The 18,272-nt window shown below is 41.8% G+C and overlaps 1 protein-coding gene across 3 annotated transcripts in view; it reads left to right on the forward strand.

Moving 5' to 3' along the window:
- NR2E1 (nuclear receptor subfamily 2 group E member 1) overlaps window positions 1–18,183 on the forward strand; it is a 34,839-nt gene extending 16,656 nt beyond the window's left edge. For 2 of the 3 annotated variants that reach the window (XM_081857307.1, XM_081857306.1), the window contains exons 3-9: window positions 2,679–2,766; window positions 4,783–5,018; window positions 7,423–7,569; window positions 11,810–11,906; window positions 12,309–12,458; window positions 13,333–13,438; window positions 14,685–18,183. In XM_081857307.1, coding sequence (XP_081713433.1) covers window positions 2,679–2,766; window positions 4,783–5,018; window positions 7,423–7,569; window positions 11,810–11,906; window positions 12,309–12,458; window positions 13,333–13,438; window positions 14,685–14,847 — 987 coding nt within the window. In that variant the 3' untranslated portion in view covers window positions 14,848–18,183. The remainder of the gene's footprint in view (window positions 1–2,678; window positions 2,767–4,782; window positions 5,019–7,422; window positions 7,570–11,809; window positions 11,907–12,308; window positions 12,459–13,332; window positions 13,439–14,684) is intronic. The other variant, XM_081857308.1, reaches the window with a different exon arrangement.
- The last annotated feature ends 89 nt before the right edge of the window (window positions 18,184–18,272 follow it).

Consider the following 18,272-nt stretch of genomic DNA (forward strand, 5'->3'; position numbering starts at 1 on the left):
ATCAACAAGTGGTCATGTTTTCATGTTTGGTGATGGACCTGTTTCATGGGGCAGTTATAAACAGAGCTGTGTAGCATTATCTTCCACAGAATCAGAATACGTTGCAGCAACAGAAGCCTGCAGAGAGATCGCCTGGCTTGATCAACTCATAAAGGACTTTGGGTTGGTGAGAAAAGGGCCTGTCAGCTTGCTAGAGGACAATCAAAGTTGCCTGAAGCTGACGCAGAGTGAGAAGTTCCTGGCCAGAACAAAACACATTGGGGTTAAATACCACTACATACGCCAGATGATCCAGGATGGACTTGTGGAACTATCCTACTGCAGCACCCAAGAGATGACTGCTGACATCCTGACGAAACCCCTACCAAGAGAGAGTTTCCAGAATCTACGTGTCAAGCTGGGACTCTGGGTGGTTGAATAAAGTTGTTTATGTTTTGTATAATGTTGTATTGCCTGAGAAGGGGTATGTGGGATGTAAACACAGGAGCAGTCAATGACAACATTCCTAGAGTGTACATGTTAGAACATGGGGAGGGATGTCTGTCCAGCAAGCAGGTAAACTTCCTGGGGACGGACTTCCTCCACATGTGACCAGAGGTGGGTGTGGCCTCACCTGTGCAGGTAATGATAAAAGCACAGGGCAGGCAGCCACTCTTGCCTCTTGCCTCTTGCCTCTCTTGCCATCTTCATCTTCTGAAGGAGCAACATGCCCTCTTGGCTCCCAGCCAAGAGAGGACAGTACTATCTTGCTACAAGATAGATTCTAACTGCATGTAACCTTTTTAAGCCTGCCTACCTTCTGGGATCATATTGTGAACAGAACGTGAGTAAACTCTTTTATACTTTTATAAAGACTGTGTCGTGTCTTGTATTTTAAGAGGGAACAAAGGGGAAATTACCAGAGTAATTATTATAGAGGTTCTAGCGAACCTGTGCAAGCGTTACCGTTGCGTACTTAAAGGGGAATGTCTATAAACTCTGCTGATATTTTGGGAACTTGTTAGCACAAGTTGGATAAGGATATAATTAGTCAATATATCCTCTCCTGCACCCCAGAACATTCCCACAGAACTCTGGCCAAAATCCATCGGACCTTGCTTGGCCAGAGGATGGGAGGGAGCGTAGCTCAGCGGAAGAGCGTCGGCCTCGCCCATAGAAAATCCCAGGCGCAATTCCTGGTGTCTTCAGGAAGGTCCTGCCTGAAACAGGAAAGCAGCTGCCGGGCACTCTGGACAAAGCTAGACGAACCTGTGGTCTGGCACAGTCTAATGCAACTGCCTCTGTTCCTATGGCTGTTCTCTTGGGTTGCAATAGGAGTAAGCCTTGTTTTGAGCCAAGTAATGAAGGGATTCCAGTATACCAGGGATGGGGATGCTCAGGTGGGGTGCTCCAGATGTTGTTCAGCCTCAGCCAGTATAGCCATTACTCGGGGATGGTGGGCATTATGGTCCAGGAACATCTGGGTGGCCACAGGTTCCCCATCCCTGAAACAGAGTGCAGTAGGGGAAGTGATGCTTTGGAGCGCATTTAATAAAGGAAAACAGTTTCTTTTGGTGATCGTTAATGAGAACATCATCGTATCCAACTGCCTTGCACAAATAAGCTGAGGGATGCACGAAAGTGGGTTCAGCTTTGATGGCTTGGATTAATGTTCCCAGGCTAATACATCTGATATTACAGTGAAATAGTACAGCGGGCAGCTTAGCCTTTCTGGTCCTTTGCTCGATTTTGAAAGGGAATGGGGGACTGAGAAATCAGAGGGCACAATCTAGCGAAAGTGAAGCATCATTGATTTTAGTAGGGGAGTCTGAGTAAAGCTTACTGAGGAGTAAGTCCCACTGAGGACCCTTGGCCTTTCTCCTAACTAAGTAGGTATAATGATTGCAGCTTCCATCTAACCTACTTAAAGGTGACTTAGCGGCACTTAGCTTTGGTTGGATCCTGCCCCAAGTTCATGCCAGCTCCCTCCGAGCCTGAACCCTCAGATTTCAAACACCCACCCACAGCTCAGCAGGTGATGTATTCTGCACACCAAATCCTAATCATAGTGTCCACGCAATCCTATAGGACTGCACCCTCAGTCTGTAAAGTCTATTTAGTAGTCAGGTTCAGTTGAGATCTGGACGCCTAGGGCTCAACTGAAACCAAATCTCTAGGGAAATTTCTCGAAAGAAAGAGGTCCGGGATTTTTATTTTGTTTTTCTGGCAGCCACGTTGTTTGACACAGAAGTCCTGCTCTTTACCTTTGGCGGTTAGGTGGAAATCAGTGGGACCATTTATTTATGACTCTGCGGGAAAAGCAAGGGGCAAGAAACCGAGGAATACGCGAGAGGAAGAAGATACTTTCTAGGGCGGCAGGTGGGTAGCTGGAGGATCGTGATCAGTCAAAGGCTCTAAGTGCCAGGGAGCTGTCCCGGGTGCTGAAGTCCATATAGAGATTTTAGAACGCCCCTTTAATGCTTACTCTTCCCCAGGGAATTTTCATAGAGCCCTGGGAGGGCATCATTCTTCTTTTTCTGGCAATCATCCAGCACAGGTTCAAAAAGAAGTGAGAGTGGCAGAAGGGAGAAAGGGTCTACACATCTTAGTAGGATCCCCAGACACCTTCCTGTTTCAGAATTTCCTTACTGAGACTCACGTTTTGTCCCCCTTTTCAGAAATATGTCTCTGTTTTTTAGGGAGGCTGCCCAGTGGACAAGACGCATAGGAATCAATGCAGGGCATGTCGGCTGAAGAAATGCTTGGAAGTCAACATGAACAAAGACGGTACTTGTGCATCCTTCCTCCTTCTCCTTCACCACCACCCCTCAAAAAAACCCCAGAGAGAAATGGATAGCAAACATATCATGGGCTTGTGAAAACTATTGTTCAGAGAATGGATCTGTCCTTAGGGTTCCTATCAATATTGACAGTCTCCCAAAATTCTCTTCCTGTGACCTGTCCTAAGTAACTATCTTTTCACTTTATAAAGCTAAACCTCTTAATCTGCCTATATTTTTGGCTTGCAAGTAACTGTCCACAATCAGACCCTTTTGAAATACAACTACCAACGAAGAAAAGGATTGCTATCCTAAATGACACTTTTAAAGGCTGCAATCCTATGCAATCTTGCCTGGGAGTGAGAATCACTGAACTCAGTGAGACTTATTTCCAAGCAGACATGCATGGAAAGAATGCATACAAATAAAAAATGAAGAGCTCCCAGGTATGTCAGTAGGATCGTATATGAGGAAATGGACCCAAGAACCTCAAACAAAAGCTGTTAAATATCTACACTGACAGGGTCCCAGGATTCTGAACAGTCATCCTTCCAGCAGGGCACAATTTCAACTTATCCTGGCTGATAAAGCAAATCCAGCTGCCCCATCAAGCAAGCGATTGCTACTCAGAGGGTATGCATATGCAAGTGCAGGTTTGCATTGGATGCTTCTACCTGCAGTCCAAAGATCTGCCTTTCCCATGCGCATATTGGTTATAGATGCTGCTGCACATAGGAGAGCCAGCATCTTAATCAGTGATAGGGAGCCTTTGGATCTCCAGATGTTATTGGACTAGAAATCCTATCAGCCCTGACAGCTGGCCATTCTACTGGGAGCTGAAGCCCAAAGATATTTGGAAGGTCCCAGGTTTCCCATGCCTGATGAAAATGAGTGGGTGTAGATTGGCAGGGACAATATGCACCTGTGCATCTAGAGGAGCATCATCTAACTGATATTACATTATTGCTGCATTAGTGTTGATCAGGTTTGGGTTACCTTTGGCCTTCTAGATGTTGCTGAATTACAGCTCCCATCATCCCTGGCCATTGGCCATGCTTCCTGGGGCTGATGCAAGTTGCAGTTCAGCAAGCTGTGGACGGCCAAATGTTCCCCACTGCTGGTAGATGAAAGTAAATATCTTCATTTCCCTGAAGTTGTCCTGGTAATCAAACACTTCTTTTCTCCATGCTCTAAAATGGGGCTAGGATGCTTTACTTTCCCCTGTGTCGGGCAATTAATTTGAATTAGAGCTACAAAAATAAGAGATTCTCTGCTGCTCATATCAAAGTGACAATAATCAATATATATTTGAATACTGACTACCCAAAAAGGAAAGCTGTCCATTTTCTTTAGTGATATTCCTGTTGTGGTTGTGGTTGTCTATATTGGAATTATGTTCATTTACCTTTGAATACTAGTGAGGCTGCTTAATTTGACAGTTATTCAGTCTTGTAAGCAGCAAGTGTTTGTCTCTTTATGCTTTTTATGTTTCATGTGGTCACTGAATATTTGGATTCTCCCTTAGTCATAATTTTAAATAGTTCAATATCACTGGGGATTTGATGCTGAATATTTGATCAGTTAGTTCACATTACTAGATGAAATTCAGCTCCTACCCTAAAACAAACTCTTTATTCCTTCCCCCTCATTCCACATCTTTAATTCTGTAAAGATCCCTTGTCTAACACATTATTTCTTTCCCTCAACATAGAATTGCTGTATGAGTTTCCTTCCTGGCCAAATTAACGTTTCACTTTCCTCACAGAAGTTATACCATGTATTCAATTGCTCTTCACTCTCAAGAATTAGAACATATATGAGCATGTCATGACATCACAGCAAGTCAACAAATAGTGAAGTGGTGCTTCAATATAGCAAACAACCACCAGAGTTTAGCGTCTTTATATATGATTAGAGATGTATCACACAGCAAGTTAATCCCATTAGAAGTTTTCAGTGGGCTTCGAAATTTTTTTTATTTTCAAATTCCAAGTAGCATGCTAATGCAGGTTTTTATTCTCAGCTGTTCAACATGAAAGGGGACCAAGAACTTCCACAATAAGGAAACAAGTCGCTCTGTATTTCAGAGGACACAAGGAGGATAATGGAGCCACGCCACATTTCCCTTCTGCAGCTCTACCTGCCCCAGCTTTCTTCACTGCTGTTACTCAGCTGGAACCTCACAATCTAGAACTGGCTGCAGTTTCTACAACATCTGAAAGGCAGACCTTGGTGGGTCTGGCTCAACCAACTCCAAAGGTCAGCTCCTCCTCCTTCTTGATTCAGGGGAAATGCATCATTATCCTGAGAGACTTTAGAAAAAGAAACCAGACCTTGTGATATTGGTATGGAATGAGGCCTCCTCAATCTGATTCCTCTTCATTTGGCTTGTGTAGCAATTACTTCCTGGTAAATTAATGATGCTTTATTTGTGAAAGCAAGACTTTTGCACAATGCATTGGAGTAAAAATGAAGGAAGTCTCAGTGGTGTTTACTTCCTCGGAAGCCTCTTCAGGATGGCAGCCTAAATCAATAGTAAATTTTGTACCGTATGTCTTAAAATATTATGCATATTTCAAAGTTAAATGATTGACATGTCTGGTGCACCATGTGGGAGTAAATTGGTCAAGCTATATGAACCATACTGCATATTGGTTCCTTTTCAATGCTAGTAGTTAGCCTGGTAGGTGTTCCAAATTGCCAGATAGTTCCAAAGTCATCAGAATGCCTTTAGGATGGAGCACAGATGGGTGGCCTCCATTCTTACTACTTATTCATTGACTGTATTTAATTAAAGTGTTTATACGCCATCCTCTCACAAAAGATCAGGGTGGTGTACAGCAATGTAAAAACCTTTAAAATCAATATGAACCCATCATTAAAATTGTTAAACCATACGATTGTCATGCTCAGTTTCCACCCACTAATGTATGGAGGAATAGTTTCACATGATGGCACTGCTGCAAACTTGTTGCTAGGGGCTCCAGCCCAGGCATAGGGCGTGGAATTAAAGGTACCACTATTACAAACGTATATTATATCAGCTTGCAAGAGAGAATCCCACCACTACCCCCCTGCGTTCTATTCTGGGGGTTTTCCTGACCCTGCGAGAACCAATTTCCTGGGGGACCTGGAGGAGGAGAGGGGGAAAGTTCCACCTTCTTACCAAGTTAAATCAACATCCCTCACTGACTGAGTCAGGACTGAGAACCAGGATAGATGACATGCCAATTAGGTTTGGGGGGGGCATAAAAGGGGGCACAACCTGTAATGGGACCAAGGGCAAGGGCTAGGGGGGCTTAAATCTTTTGCCTCTTGCTGTGGTCCCAATCTGAATCAGCCCCCAACACTATTGGCTGGGATTTAAAAAAATAATTTGCTGCCTGCCATGTGAGCATTTCAAGGTGCTACATATCACAAAACATTTCAAGATGCTGTGTATCATAACATATACAATTGCATTTAGAATCAAGTTCAATCAAGCTGTCAGTGGAATGCTTAAGATTCATCAGATAGCAAAGTCCGTGGTGAACAAAAACATTTTACCTTGCAGTAAAAATGTTTCAGTCAGTGAGTGCCTTATTTCTGAGGGAGACATTTATTCTCTTGCATTTATATTCCACCTCTCTTCTTGTCATGGAATGCAAGCGGTTGTCAGGTGCTCCCCAATCCAGGCACCCATGAGACTCAGATCTGCTCAGCTTCACCAAGATGGTGGCCCCGTGTGCCTTCATGGGAAGCATTATAAGACATCAAACCTGAATTACCTTGCTTTGAGAAACGGAGTTTTACAAATATGTCAGGATGTCCCGGTTTTATTCTGACCAGTTTTAAACTGTTACAGTATTGACAGTGGAATCCAGAAATTGGAAGTACTCACATAATACTTATTGCTGAAATGATGGTTACGGACATTTCCCTCAAACACCATAATGTTCCCCCCCTGTAATCCATAACTGCCCATTTTCGCCCAAATTCATCTCTGAGGTCTGGACTACATATGCAGCAGAATAAGAGAAGGGGTACATTTTTGAATGCTTCACCACATAAGAAAAATAAATCCCCTTGCAAGAGGAAAATGAGCACATCAGGGACAGAAAATCCAGCATGGTCCTTCCTCTGACTGTGCTAGTTTTTTACTTACAGGGAGAATGTTATGTCAGGAAGCATTTTAAAACACCCTTCACCTATAGTCTGGAATGGTAAAGTATATTCTACTAAAACTTCATTCTGTTGCACGTGTAGATTTAGTCTGAGCATCAACCTTCCTAAATACAGGATCCACTTACTATGCATGAAGTGTGAAAGGCAGGAAGGATGTGGTGCCATTTTAGCACATATTCAGTTCTTCAGTTTGACTTTTAATTGTGTATTGCCTTGATACTTGTCCAAACCAAACAAAATATTTACCACTCACCCTACCAAATTTGAGTATCTATGTAAATCAGCTTGGGGGGGGCATATCTTAAGATAGTTGGTTAAGCCAGTGGTTCCTAAAATCTCCCCCTACCATTTTTCTTCTTTCTTTTGTTTTGCTGATACCCTCCTTTGTAAGACCCAGATTCAATAATCAAGTACTTAATTAAATAAGCAGCTCTTTGTCAAACATAAGCTCATGCCTATTACCTTCTGAAATATTTTTCATGCAACCTTTAAATTTTAGTACCCACACGAAGTCAGTGGCACTCCCATGTATCTCTACGAAGTGGCTACTGAATCTGTTTGTGAGTCTGCGGCAAGGCTTCTCTTCATGAGCATCAAATGGGCTAAAAGTGTCCCTGCTTTTTCTACTCTATCATTACAAGATCAGGTAAGATTTATATGGAATTGGGGGGGGGGGAGAGGAAATGACAACATTTCTCTTAAGCTGATTGCTCAGGATTGATTTAGACCATGTGATTATCAGTGCTGTTGTTAGCCAAGTGATGGATTAAAACATATACTTCATCCAGTATAATTTAAAAGGTTCCTTTTCAGTTGCCTTCTGGTCTTGGCTTACTTAATTATATAAGATGAGCCTAGTGGATCAGGGCAGCAGTCCATCTAGTCCACCATCCTGTTCTCACAGTGGCCAACTGGATGCCTGCGAGACACCGGCAAGCAGAACCTAAGCAGAATAGCACCATCCGCTGCTGCTACGGTCTCCAGCAACCAGTATTCAGAAGCATAATGCCTCTGACAGTGGAGGCCAAGCAAAACCATTGTGGTTAGAACCTGCAGTTGATTGCTGAGCAAAACCCCTTCTGCAGAGCACCTGCTCTTTCTCTGTAGCACACCATGTACTGCAGTGAGTTGCTTGGTTGGAGTTTGTGGTTAATATTCCTGGCTTTTAGTAGGGAATTAGACTGGATTTATTTGTAAAGGGTTAGGCGGGTACAACATTCAGAACAATGGGGGTGGAATAGTCAAAGTCATAGCATAACTGAAAACAAAGGCAATCATTATCACAAAAGGTTACCAAACACAGTTATAAGTCTCTGCCAATGCCACTTGCCTATTCTCTACAGTTTTATGTGGGGGGCAAGTCTTGGCAAGCCTCCATGGAAGGTGAAAGAGAAAGCCTCGCTTAGGGTTGCCAGATGTCTGGAACTTCCCGGACATATACAGAATCAGCAGCAGTGTCCAGGCGAAAATTGGTTAAATGTGCAGGAAAATCTGGACATACAGCAGCCCATGTTGGCAGCTCAAAAACGGCATTTTATTTTATTTTTTGCAGTTTTGCCAAAACTAAAAAAAAAGCTCTGTCCAGATAATCGCTGAAATATGGCAACCCTAGTCTTGCTTCATGTCTTAGTTCAGGGGTGTTCATTTTAAAATCTTCAACAAGGCCATAAGAGTTAATCAAACTGATTGGGTAATGCTTGCAGTTTATTGATGTTAGCACATTCCATCGCCACCCCAAAACCAACTTGGTTGGCAAAAACTCCCACATGAACCCTTGCAGGAAGGTGTGGGGCCTCCAGCAGACTGCCAACTCAATGGGGATTGCATGAAGGTGTCATTGTTTTTTATTTTTTTGAGATGATTCCTCCAGGTGGGGGTATGCAGGACTGCTGAGAATTGCATACCAAAGGTGGCTCCAGAAAGAGCATCTGGAAATGCAGAAACCATGTTAGCAACATGGAGCTAACATTTAATACAACTGGCTTCTCCATGTGATCTGTTGGAGCAAGAGTTCAGTGGTGCCCTGTGCACTCAAGGCAGAGTATATGTGTTGGAGCCCCTAAGCATCAGAACTGTGGTGGTGTTACACTCATGCACTGTTGAAATCAGTGGAACTCTAGTTAGTCATGTGCCTCCCTTCTCCCACTGATGTCAACAGAACTTAGGCAAAACTACTTGCATCAGGGCTTCAGCTACATTGATTCAGATTGGTATAGGAGTGGACTATGTTTCTCAAAGCCAGTGGTTCTCAATTGGTGGTCCAAGGACCCAAGGGGGACCATGTAACCCACCCAGGGCGGTCCATGGCACCATTCACATAACAAAAACTACCAGAGATTTCAAAAGTAGGGGGTCCATGGCTTGGCTTTTGAAAAACAGGGGGTCCACAGCACTTAGCTAATTTATATTTTTTTTGATAGTTATATTCCCCCTCCCTCACCTCCCAAAAACCTGACTTGTTTTAAACTATGTCAACTTAAATTGGATGTGAGCAATAAGAGCATTAGCAATCCTAACTATGCCTACTCCCGTTGAATTAAAATGGTGCTTACCTTAAAGCAAGCAATCATCTCTCTGCTTCTTCCTGCCTTATGGAAAAGACTACGTATTCCCCTAATTAAATTAGTTGCAACACCCCATCCTCCACATTCTTCCTTCCAGTGCAAATGCCCTGCCACCAGCATGGGTGACTTCTAATTAAGGCAAGGCTTCGTTTGCTTTACCACAGAACTTTCTCCAAAGCACATACTAATTGAGGAACTGAGACCTAGAAAAGTAAAGGGGGAAGAAACTTTCTCAGAAATGAGAGTCCCATCAATATACAAGGAATGGCTTAGTGCAGATTAAAGTGATCACTGAACAGATCTCTGTAAAATAGGCCTATTATCCATGTCAGGAATCAGATTATCCTGTCATTTTAAATGAACTGGCTGCATATCTAACATTCAAAATTAAAGGCAAGTTGCATGAATTGTTACATGAAATTAATCCCTCTTTTAAAGCCCAAGGATTTCATTAACTGCACCATTATCCTCTCTGGGCTTTATAGACCAGACTGTGAGTTGCAAAGTTTCGGCTTACCCAAAATTCTGAACTGTGGATTTTTGTTTAGACATTTTTCTTCTGCTGTCCTCCCACTTACATCAAATGCAAGTCATAGGTCCAATAATCACAGTCAGTAATGAAGGAGACAGAAAACAAAGAAGCTGTTCTTTATACTTAAATTATTCTGTTGTTTTTAACTTAGTCATTTGCACCTTAACTTGAGAACAGCAAAGACTTTACCTGCCTACTGCACACCTCCTATTATCATAGATGCTGCACTCAGCTATGGGGGAAGATGCTGTGGCATCTTCAGTGCCAAAGTACAATTCAGCTGCCTGTCCAATTGGATTCTGTATGTGGAACAGGAATGCAGTGTCTGTCTTCTCCTTTGCCCCAGACAGCAAAATATTTTGGGCCAGCAGAGTGACTGGTCCTCAAAACACTGGAGATCAACTTTGTCAATATGGGAAGGTTGTCAAATTTTGAGTCCCAAGGGGCTATCAGGAATCTCAAAGTCAGATAGGAAGGTCACCTCTGGATAATCTTGCCTCCCCAAGGCTGGGAAACTTGTGAGTTTTGGCCTTCTCCTGACCAGTGGAGAATGGGGTGGGGCTTCATACACAGCTGAGCAGCTTTGTAGCAGGTTAGCTAACATTACCACCACCTGGTGGCTGAATACCATCATTATCCATAGAAGTGGTTGTCAGTGAAACCATAGTAGGGTTGCCATATCTCAGAAAGTGAAAATGTGGACACAAAAATAAAGTTACCAGATTCTTTCCAGTGAATCTGGGGACACTTTTCAACTTCCTACTAAATAGATGGATTTGGTCAGGGGACTGATTTCTAAATCCAGGGACTGTCCCCGGGAAACGGTGACATCTGGTAACCTTACACAAAAGTTGTTGTGTGCCGGCATGGGCTGCCATACGTCTGGATTTTCCTGGAAATTTCAGCGGTTTCCCAACCGGATGCTGCTTAAGGGGGGCTTATGTCCAGGAAATTCCAGACAGCCCTATTGTAGAGTAGGGAGAACAGCACCAAGGGATGCAGGAGGCCCAATTAATTACAATGTCTTCTGGTCCCTTTTGTCCAGTATTTGACAAGCTTTGTGTGGAGCTATACTGACAAAAGACTTGTGTAACACCAGCACTACCTGTGCAATCCACGCAACTGCTTTAGCCCAATGGGCCAGGCCTGTCCTGGAGAGAGAAGAAGGTACCTGGAACCACATGCGGCTACCTAAACAAACCCAAGGAGAAATGATTATCTGCAAACTCTATACAAATTATAATAAAAATTATAATAATAATAGTCATTTGCTTCCCTAACCAGATCAATTTATTACATTACATTGGGACAAATGACTATAAGAAGGTTGCAAAAACAAAGAGGATGCTTGATTGTGGAAGTCAAATTCAGTCTGAAAAATAGGTGTGTCTCCTCCCCACCCCCCAATATTTTCAGTGATGGAAGAAAGAAAATAGCCTGGATGGACAATGTTCATTTTATATAAAGAGTAGCGCTTTTGTGCAACTTTCACATGTGGAGTGCAAGAAGAGCTTCGTGTATTTTTGGTTTTATGCAGTACCTTACAGCTGAAGCCATACCTTTCAAGCAGCACCCCAGCATTAAATAGGTGGCGTTTTATAATATCCATGGATGCTCTTAATCAAGATGAGAAAGCGAGAACTAAAATGTCCCCGGCAGGAGTGGGGATGGGAGAAAACAGCGCAGGCATTTAAAAGCCATTTCTAAAACAACAGAAATTTACATAGTGAAATTGTTTATCAATCTATAAATTATACACCATGTTATATCGTACCTCTATTGTATGACAGCTGATGCTTTTGGAAGATGCTTGGAGGGAACTGTTTGTTCTAGGAATAGCACAATGGGCCATTCCAGTTGATGCTAACACTCTACTGGCTGTATCTGGTAAGAATTGCACAATTTAATGACTTTGTTATAGAAATTACCATAAAAATACATTACTGAAAAAAAGGACAACATGTAAAGAATAACAAATCCCTTCCGAACAATAGAGTATACCTGTCATTTATAAATCTATATTTAAATGCAAATAATGTTGTTTTGTTGCATTCACGACTGCTTGCATTGTCATTTAAATGCAAATTACTGTGTTTGTTATCATCCAACAGAAGATTTCATACTAACTTTCCTACATTATAGTTAGTTTTGTGTTGAAGCGGATCTCAATGTAACAATGGAATAGCTATTGATACATGTGATTTTTATTTTTATTTTTTGCAGAAATCAATCCATAAAATACATTCAGATGACCTATTAGTGTATTTATTTCACATGTTTGTGTTCCAGGAATGAATGGAGACAACACAGATTCTCAAAAGCTGAATAAGATTATCTCAGAAATACAGGCTTTACAAGAGGTTGTGGCTAGATTTAGACAGCTTCGGTTAGATGCTACAGAATTTGCCTGTCTCAAATGCATCGTCACTTTTAAAGCTGGTAAGGGGAATATAAAAATAGCCTTTTGGGCATCTATCAGTAGGCTGTGCAGTGGCCAAGTATCCTACCTCCAATAGCAGATTACAACGAACATCATAGATTAATGATGTGGGCTGAAGGGCAGAGCCACTTCTCAACTGGGACACCCAGAAAATTCCAATATAAAATTAGTACCAATCCTTGTTCCTTGAGATGGGCTCTTCTAAAATTCCATGGATTACAGGGTTTTTTTTCAGGAAAGCAATTGTCTTCTCAGTTGCTGAAGAATTTAGCATATTGGTATCTTGATGAGTCTGAGCAATTTTGTATTGCAGAGACTACTGGGGGCAGACCTATAAAACCCTCAATAGCTTGGGTCCATCATACTTAAGAGTCATGTCTCCCTTTTCATCCTATTGTGAACTTTTTATGATTGACCAAGACTGGCCATCTAAATGCTGCCTTCCACACACCATATTTGGTGAGAATAAACATTCGAAGATGAATTCCAGTATATTCTCAGCCCTTTAATGTTCACCAAGGCCCAAGCCTGAGTATCTTGTCAAAGGAAGTCCGCAAGGTTTTTATTTGGTTGGCCATTGGAGGTTGAAATGAAAACAAGTAACAGTGTTGGTCTCATCTGTTTAATGCTGCTAACTGAAAATGTGACACTGCTTTACACTTATTAAAATTTGCGGGAGCTTTCAGGGTGGGACACATGTTGACAAACTGAAATTCTAGAATGCCATAAGCAGTGAAATGGAATCACCAAGATGTGCCTTCATGCTTGTAGGTGGTGCTATGGAGTTAAGTGGTGAAGTGTAACATTAGTTGGCATCGAGTTAATATTGACTGTTCTGATTAATAAGTGAAGAGTGGTCAATCTGCTTTTCAGTACCTACGCATAGCGGTTCTGAACTCAGAAGTTTTAGAAATGCTGCAGCCATTGCAGCTCTTCAAGATGAAGCTCAGCTCACCCTGAACAGCTACATTCATACTAGGTGAGGACACTAGATTTGAATACATTTTTTCCCCCAAGCTCTTAATTTGCTGTATCTGCAGTAAGTTTATTCATCCCAGGCAAATAATTCAGATGAAAGGGGGAAGAGAAATAAAGGGCGTAATGTTTAATGAGAAACAAAATGAATTTAAAACAACAACAGCACAGAAAGCTTCTCTCTCTTCACAATCGGATTTCAGTTGTACCTTGGATCCTGAACGCCTTGCAAGCCAAACATTTTGGCTCCCGAACGCCACAAACCCAGAAGTGACTGTTCCGGTCTGCGAACTATTTTGGAAGCCGAATGTCCAATGGGGCTTCCGAGGCTTCCGATTGGCTGCAAGAGCTTCCTGCAGCCAATCCGAAGCCACGCTTTGGTTTCCGAATGTTTTAGAAGTCGAACGGACTTCCGGAACGGATTCTGTTCGACTTGCAAGGTACAACTGTATTAGCATTTTTAAGACACTTTGCTTCTGTGAAGTGGCTTTTAATCTGTTGTGTGAATGAGAGCTGGCTTTAGCCTGGAATTTCAACCTTGTTGAGTTTTGGAATGCTTTCATGGGTGAAAATTAATATTTTTAGAATTTTGACTGATTTTTTTGTGGTGGGGGGGGGCATGTTACATCATCAAAGTGTAGAATCAAGCTACAGTTCTGCAGGTAACCAATCCCACTGATTTCAAATGGGAGGACCTCATGGCTGTGCAGAGATCTGAGCCAGTCCAGCATTCACTCCATCCACTATACCAGCAGTGGGCAGCAGATAAATTGAAATCTACTGGAAGATCTCTGGCATTTGTAGTAGGTTGGCAAGGGTTTCCAATTCCCAATTTTCTGATATCAACAGCAAAAAGCCCTCCTCTCATTAGGCTGCTGAAACAAAGAAGGGGGACAGAATACTGGAATGGCATTGTGGGCAGAAAAGACTGGGAAGCAGTTCTGGTACTGCAAATTTCTGGACTGATCGTGTGTTCAGAGGTGCCCATAAGTGTAATTCTAATGTGTATCTATCCCATGAGTTACTATTGTGTACATTAGTCTGATTGATTTCTAGTAAAAAAAAAAAAAAAGTAGATTCTACAAGCCTGAAGTCTGTCCACCTTTGCACTTTACCACATTCAGATTTCTTAAAGTATACTATTTTGTTGGAATTTTGATTGTTGGCTTTCACAAAGGCAATCAACAGCATAAAAAATATTATGAGTGTTATTTATATCCATAGCAATAACTCTCATGCTTGCCTTCCAGATACCCCACACAGCCCTGTCGCTTCGGGAAACTCTTGTTGCTTTTGCCAGCTTTACGTTCGATTAGTCCCTCCACGATAGAAGAAGTATTTTTCAAAAAAACCATTGGGAATGTGCCAATCACAAGACTGCTTTCAGATATGTACAAATCCAGTGACATCTAGACTGACCTGGGGGGGAGCAAATGAGAATGATCAGGGTCACCATTTCTGAAGAACTTCTTGATCAATGGAGAGCAAGCCTCAGCTAACAAACTCTACAAGAAGCTGGAGCCTGGAAACGTTTTAACCTAGTGACAAAATACACCCAATAGATATGGTTTTGCAGCCTTTAACAGAGCAACTTTAAGTCCTTGGGGATGTGGGTGGGGAAATACTGTGCTCCACGGAAAAACCTGCTGTAGAATGAACTTGGCTGCTGCTTCTCCCAGTGGAGCCAATTCAGTTGTCATTCATAGTTAACAAAGGCTGTGCTAGTCTGCCATTTAGTTGGCAGATGTGACAAGGTAAAGAAGAAGGTCCTTTAGGGTTGTTGTTTCTTCATACTTTGAAAAATGGGGTAACCAAACATTGTTCTGTCGTCATGTGTCATGAGGTGGCCTTCAAAAATGGTTTTTGTTTTTTTTAAAGTAGCTTGTTTAAGTGAATGCTTTTTATATGAGAGGCAACACTGAATACCAGGTTATAGAAACATTTGCTTCATCTGTAACGTAATAATAAAAGTGGCCTTCATCATGGATTTTTAAGAAGTACGCCAGCAAATACCTTTTGAATTCAATAGGCTATGCCTCCTTGTTAAAAAAAACACCACGAAGGGGTGGACTTCACGTCTAAGTCTGGCCAACATTTCAGTTCGGATTACCATCTCAGACAAAAGAGCTTTAAATAAAAAGTTTTTTTTCTTTTCTTTTTAAAAAATGCATGTTAAGCGAAGACTAAACAGCAAAACCAAATAAAAGAAAAAGGAGAGGATTGATACAGCAAACTAATAGCTGTCCCACTGGCATAGTGCTGAAACCAAAGGCAACGGTGGTCAAACTCTTTGTCAGTGAGATGTGCAAAAAAGGTACCTGACTTATAATAAAAACAGTTTTGAACCGTCTTACAATGAAAGAAAAGGATGGTTGATCAATACAAACCTAATACTCTAGCGGCTTTTTAGAAAAGTCCAGGTTCTAATAAAAGCCTCTCTCTCTCTCACCACTCCTCACAAAACACACATATTATGAGCTGCTTAATTTGATGAAAATACACTTATGGAAATGTAGGGGGGAATTAAAAGATAACTGCTGTACTTTTCAAGTTTTTATTTGTTTTAGGAACTAGCACTGAGAAAGGAGAACCAGCACTTGAAGTATCATAGAATGAGTAAAACTTCTCTTGTACAAAAATGGATTAACTGATTTGTGAAGTTAAGGTTGTACTCATTGTATTTACAAAGAATAAAAAATATATTAAGTTTAAAATGGTACGGCCTTTGATTAAACATTACTCCCCACTGATGGTGCAATTTCCAAGAAACAGGTAAAAAATTACAATGGGGTGAGTATACTGCTATGTTTTATTCAAAAGTGAACAGGTGTGGAGTACTTTGGCTCCCTGATGTTGCTGAACCACAGATCCCATCAGTCCCCTTTAGCAACTGCCAGGGATGATGGGAGTTGCAGTTCAGGAACATCTAGAGGCACAAAGGTTACCTACAGTTGCAGTAGCCCTATTGAGCAATTGGTTGCACGAAGGGGCAACACAAGTCCCAAGGAGCTCTGCCTTTAGTCCTATCCCCCAGTCACACAGCTCCATCCCACATACTCATGGCAACTGTGCACAGCCTGCTACAGAAGGGTAGGCTCCCAGTACAATTTAGGACCTTATCACACAAGGTTGTAGATAGTACAGGAGGCTTACAGCAGCACCTCGCTGCTTAATGTGGCCCCTCCATGCTAAGTGTGCCTGGACACAAATGTCGCCTTAGAAGGTGAACAAGCAGCTACTGTCTAAGTTTCTCAAGTATATTTCAAAAAGATCCCTACAGCACCATTCTAACACCACTGGAATAGTTCCTTCAGAAGTTCTTCTTCTGCTCCACTAAGGGAAATTTATATAGTTACCCACCAATAAGCATTACTTGAGTATCTCACATAGAAAACAGTAAATACGTAACTGTGATGAAAGTTAGTTGGGTCTCAGCTAAAGCTGCAGAGGAGTATGTACAAGAGAAGATTTTAAAACTATCTAGAAAAACCATCTTAGCTCATACCGATGAAGTAAATTGGCATGCAAGACAGTATTATATACATAGTGTAATGAACCTGGAAGACAAAGCTATTCATGGTAGTCATGCTTTTTTAAAAAAGTGTGCTTATTCTGACAACTTTAGAGAAAACCCCCTTGTGGGGCCCTGCATTGACTTTATGCTCCTCTTGAGCTGTCCTATTGTCTACGGCAAACAGAACCTTTGGGGGCAAATGCCCTCAAGGAATGGGGAAAGTTTTAGCAGTAAACCAGTGTTGGTCCTCATCTGGAATGGCACATGTTCTGGAGTGAAGCTCTGCTGCTGCTTTTTCATCAGAATTAAAGGAATGGCCAGGTATTAATGCTTAAAAAAAATAAAATGTGAAGGGTTACTCCTGATTCCAACCCTACATGGGTTGCCTTCCACCATGGCACACTTGATAGCTGTTAAAACACACACATCTGAGCTATTAAAATTTGGTTCACCATGTTGACAGAACCTACAGATTGGCTCCTTATGCGGTTAGATCCTAGGACATGGGAGTGTTGCAAAGGGATAGCTATGTTAAGTTCAAGGAAATCATCGACATACTACTGGATGCAATTAATCGTTCAGATGCAGAAAACTCACATAGACTTCAGAGCTATAGCATGATGATTCTAACTTACACTGAATATTGTTACCCAGAGTAAGAGAAAGGAGTACTAGAATTTTGATTCAGTACTCCAGAAGCTGTAACTGCATGACCATATGAAGGAAACCAACAATCCTATCCCTGTTAACTCGGGAGTCCCAAAGATTTATGTAGGACTTGCCCCGAAGCAATAACACATAGGACTGTAACTTACAATGGGAGTTTTACTATTTCAAGCTGAATGAAGTCAAGTAATTCAGAACCATTTACTTAAGTGGAAGGTACAGTCAGCATAAAACACAGTGCAGTGGGACATTTATCCAGGGAGATAAGCCAGCCCAAGGTGTAGAGAGAAGGACTATTTTTTCCCATCGCAGGAAGGACATGCTAAGTGCATTTTTACTTTTTATTTCAAAACAACTTTTAGACAAATGTTCTTAGTATACAAATCTGTTTTCTTTTTACACAATATAAAGAAATGCTCCCTCATTGCTTCTCAGTACAAAGGCTGCCCCACCCCCACCCCCACCCCACCCCTCGCAAGCTTAAAGATACAACTACAGAAGTGCTTATTTTATACAAGGGGGTATTGAATACAATGCACCATGTTAGTCACCAAATTGCAGGTTGAATACTAGTTGTTGTACAGAAATATTCTAGTGTTTAAAATCAAAGAAAAGTGAACGTGCGACACCATAAACAGTGCAAGTTCGAGTAAGGCTG

This window comes from Podarcis erhardii, assembly GCF_964252035.2.
Source record: "Podarcis erhardii genome assembly, chromosome: 3".
Taxonomy (NCBI): Eukaryota; Metazoa; Chordata; class Lepidosauria; order Squamata; family Lacertidae; genus Podarcis; species Podarcis erhardii.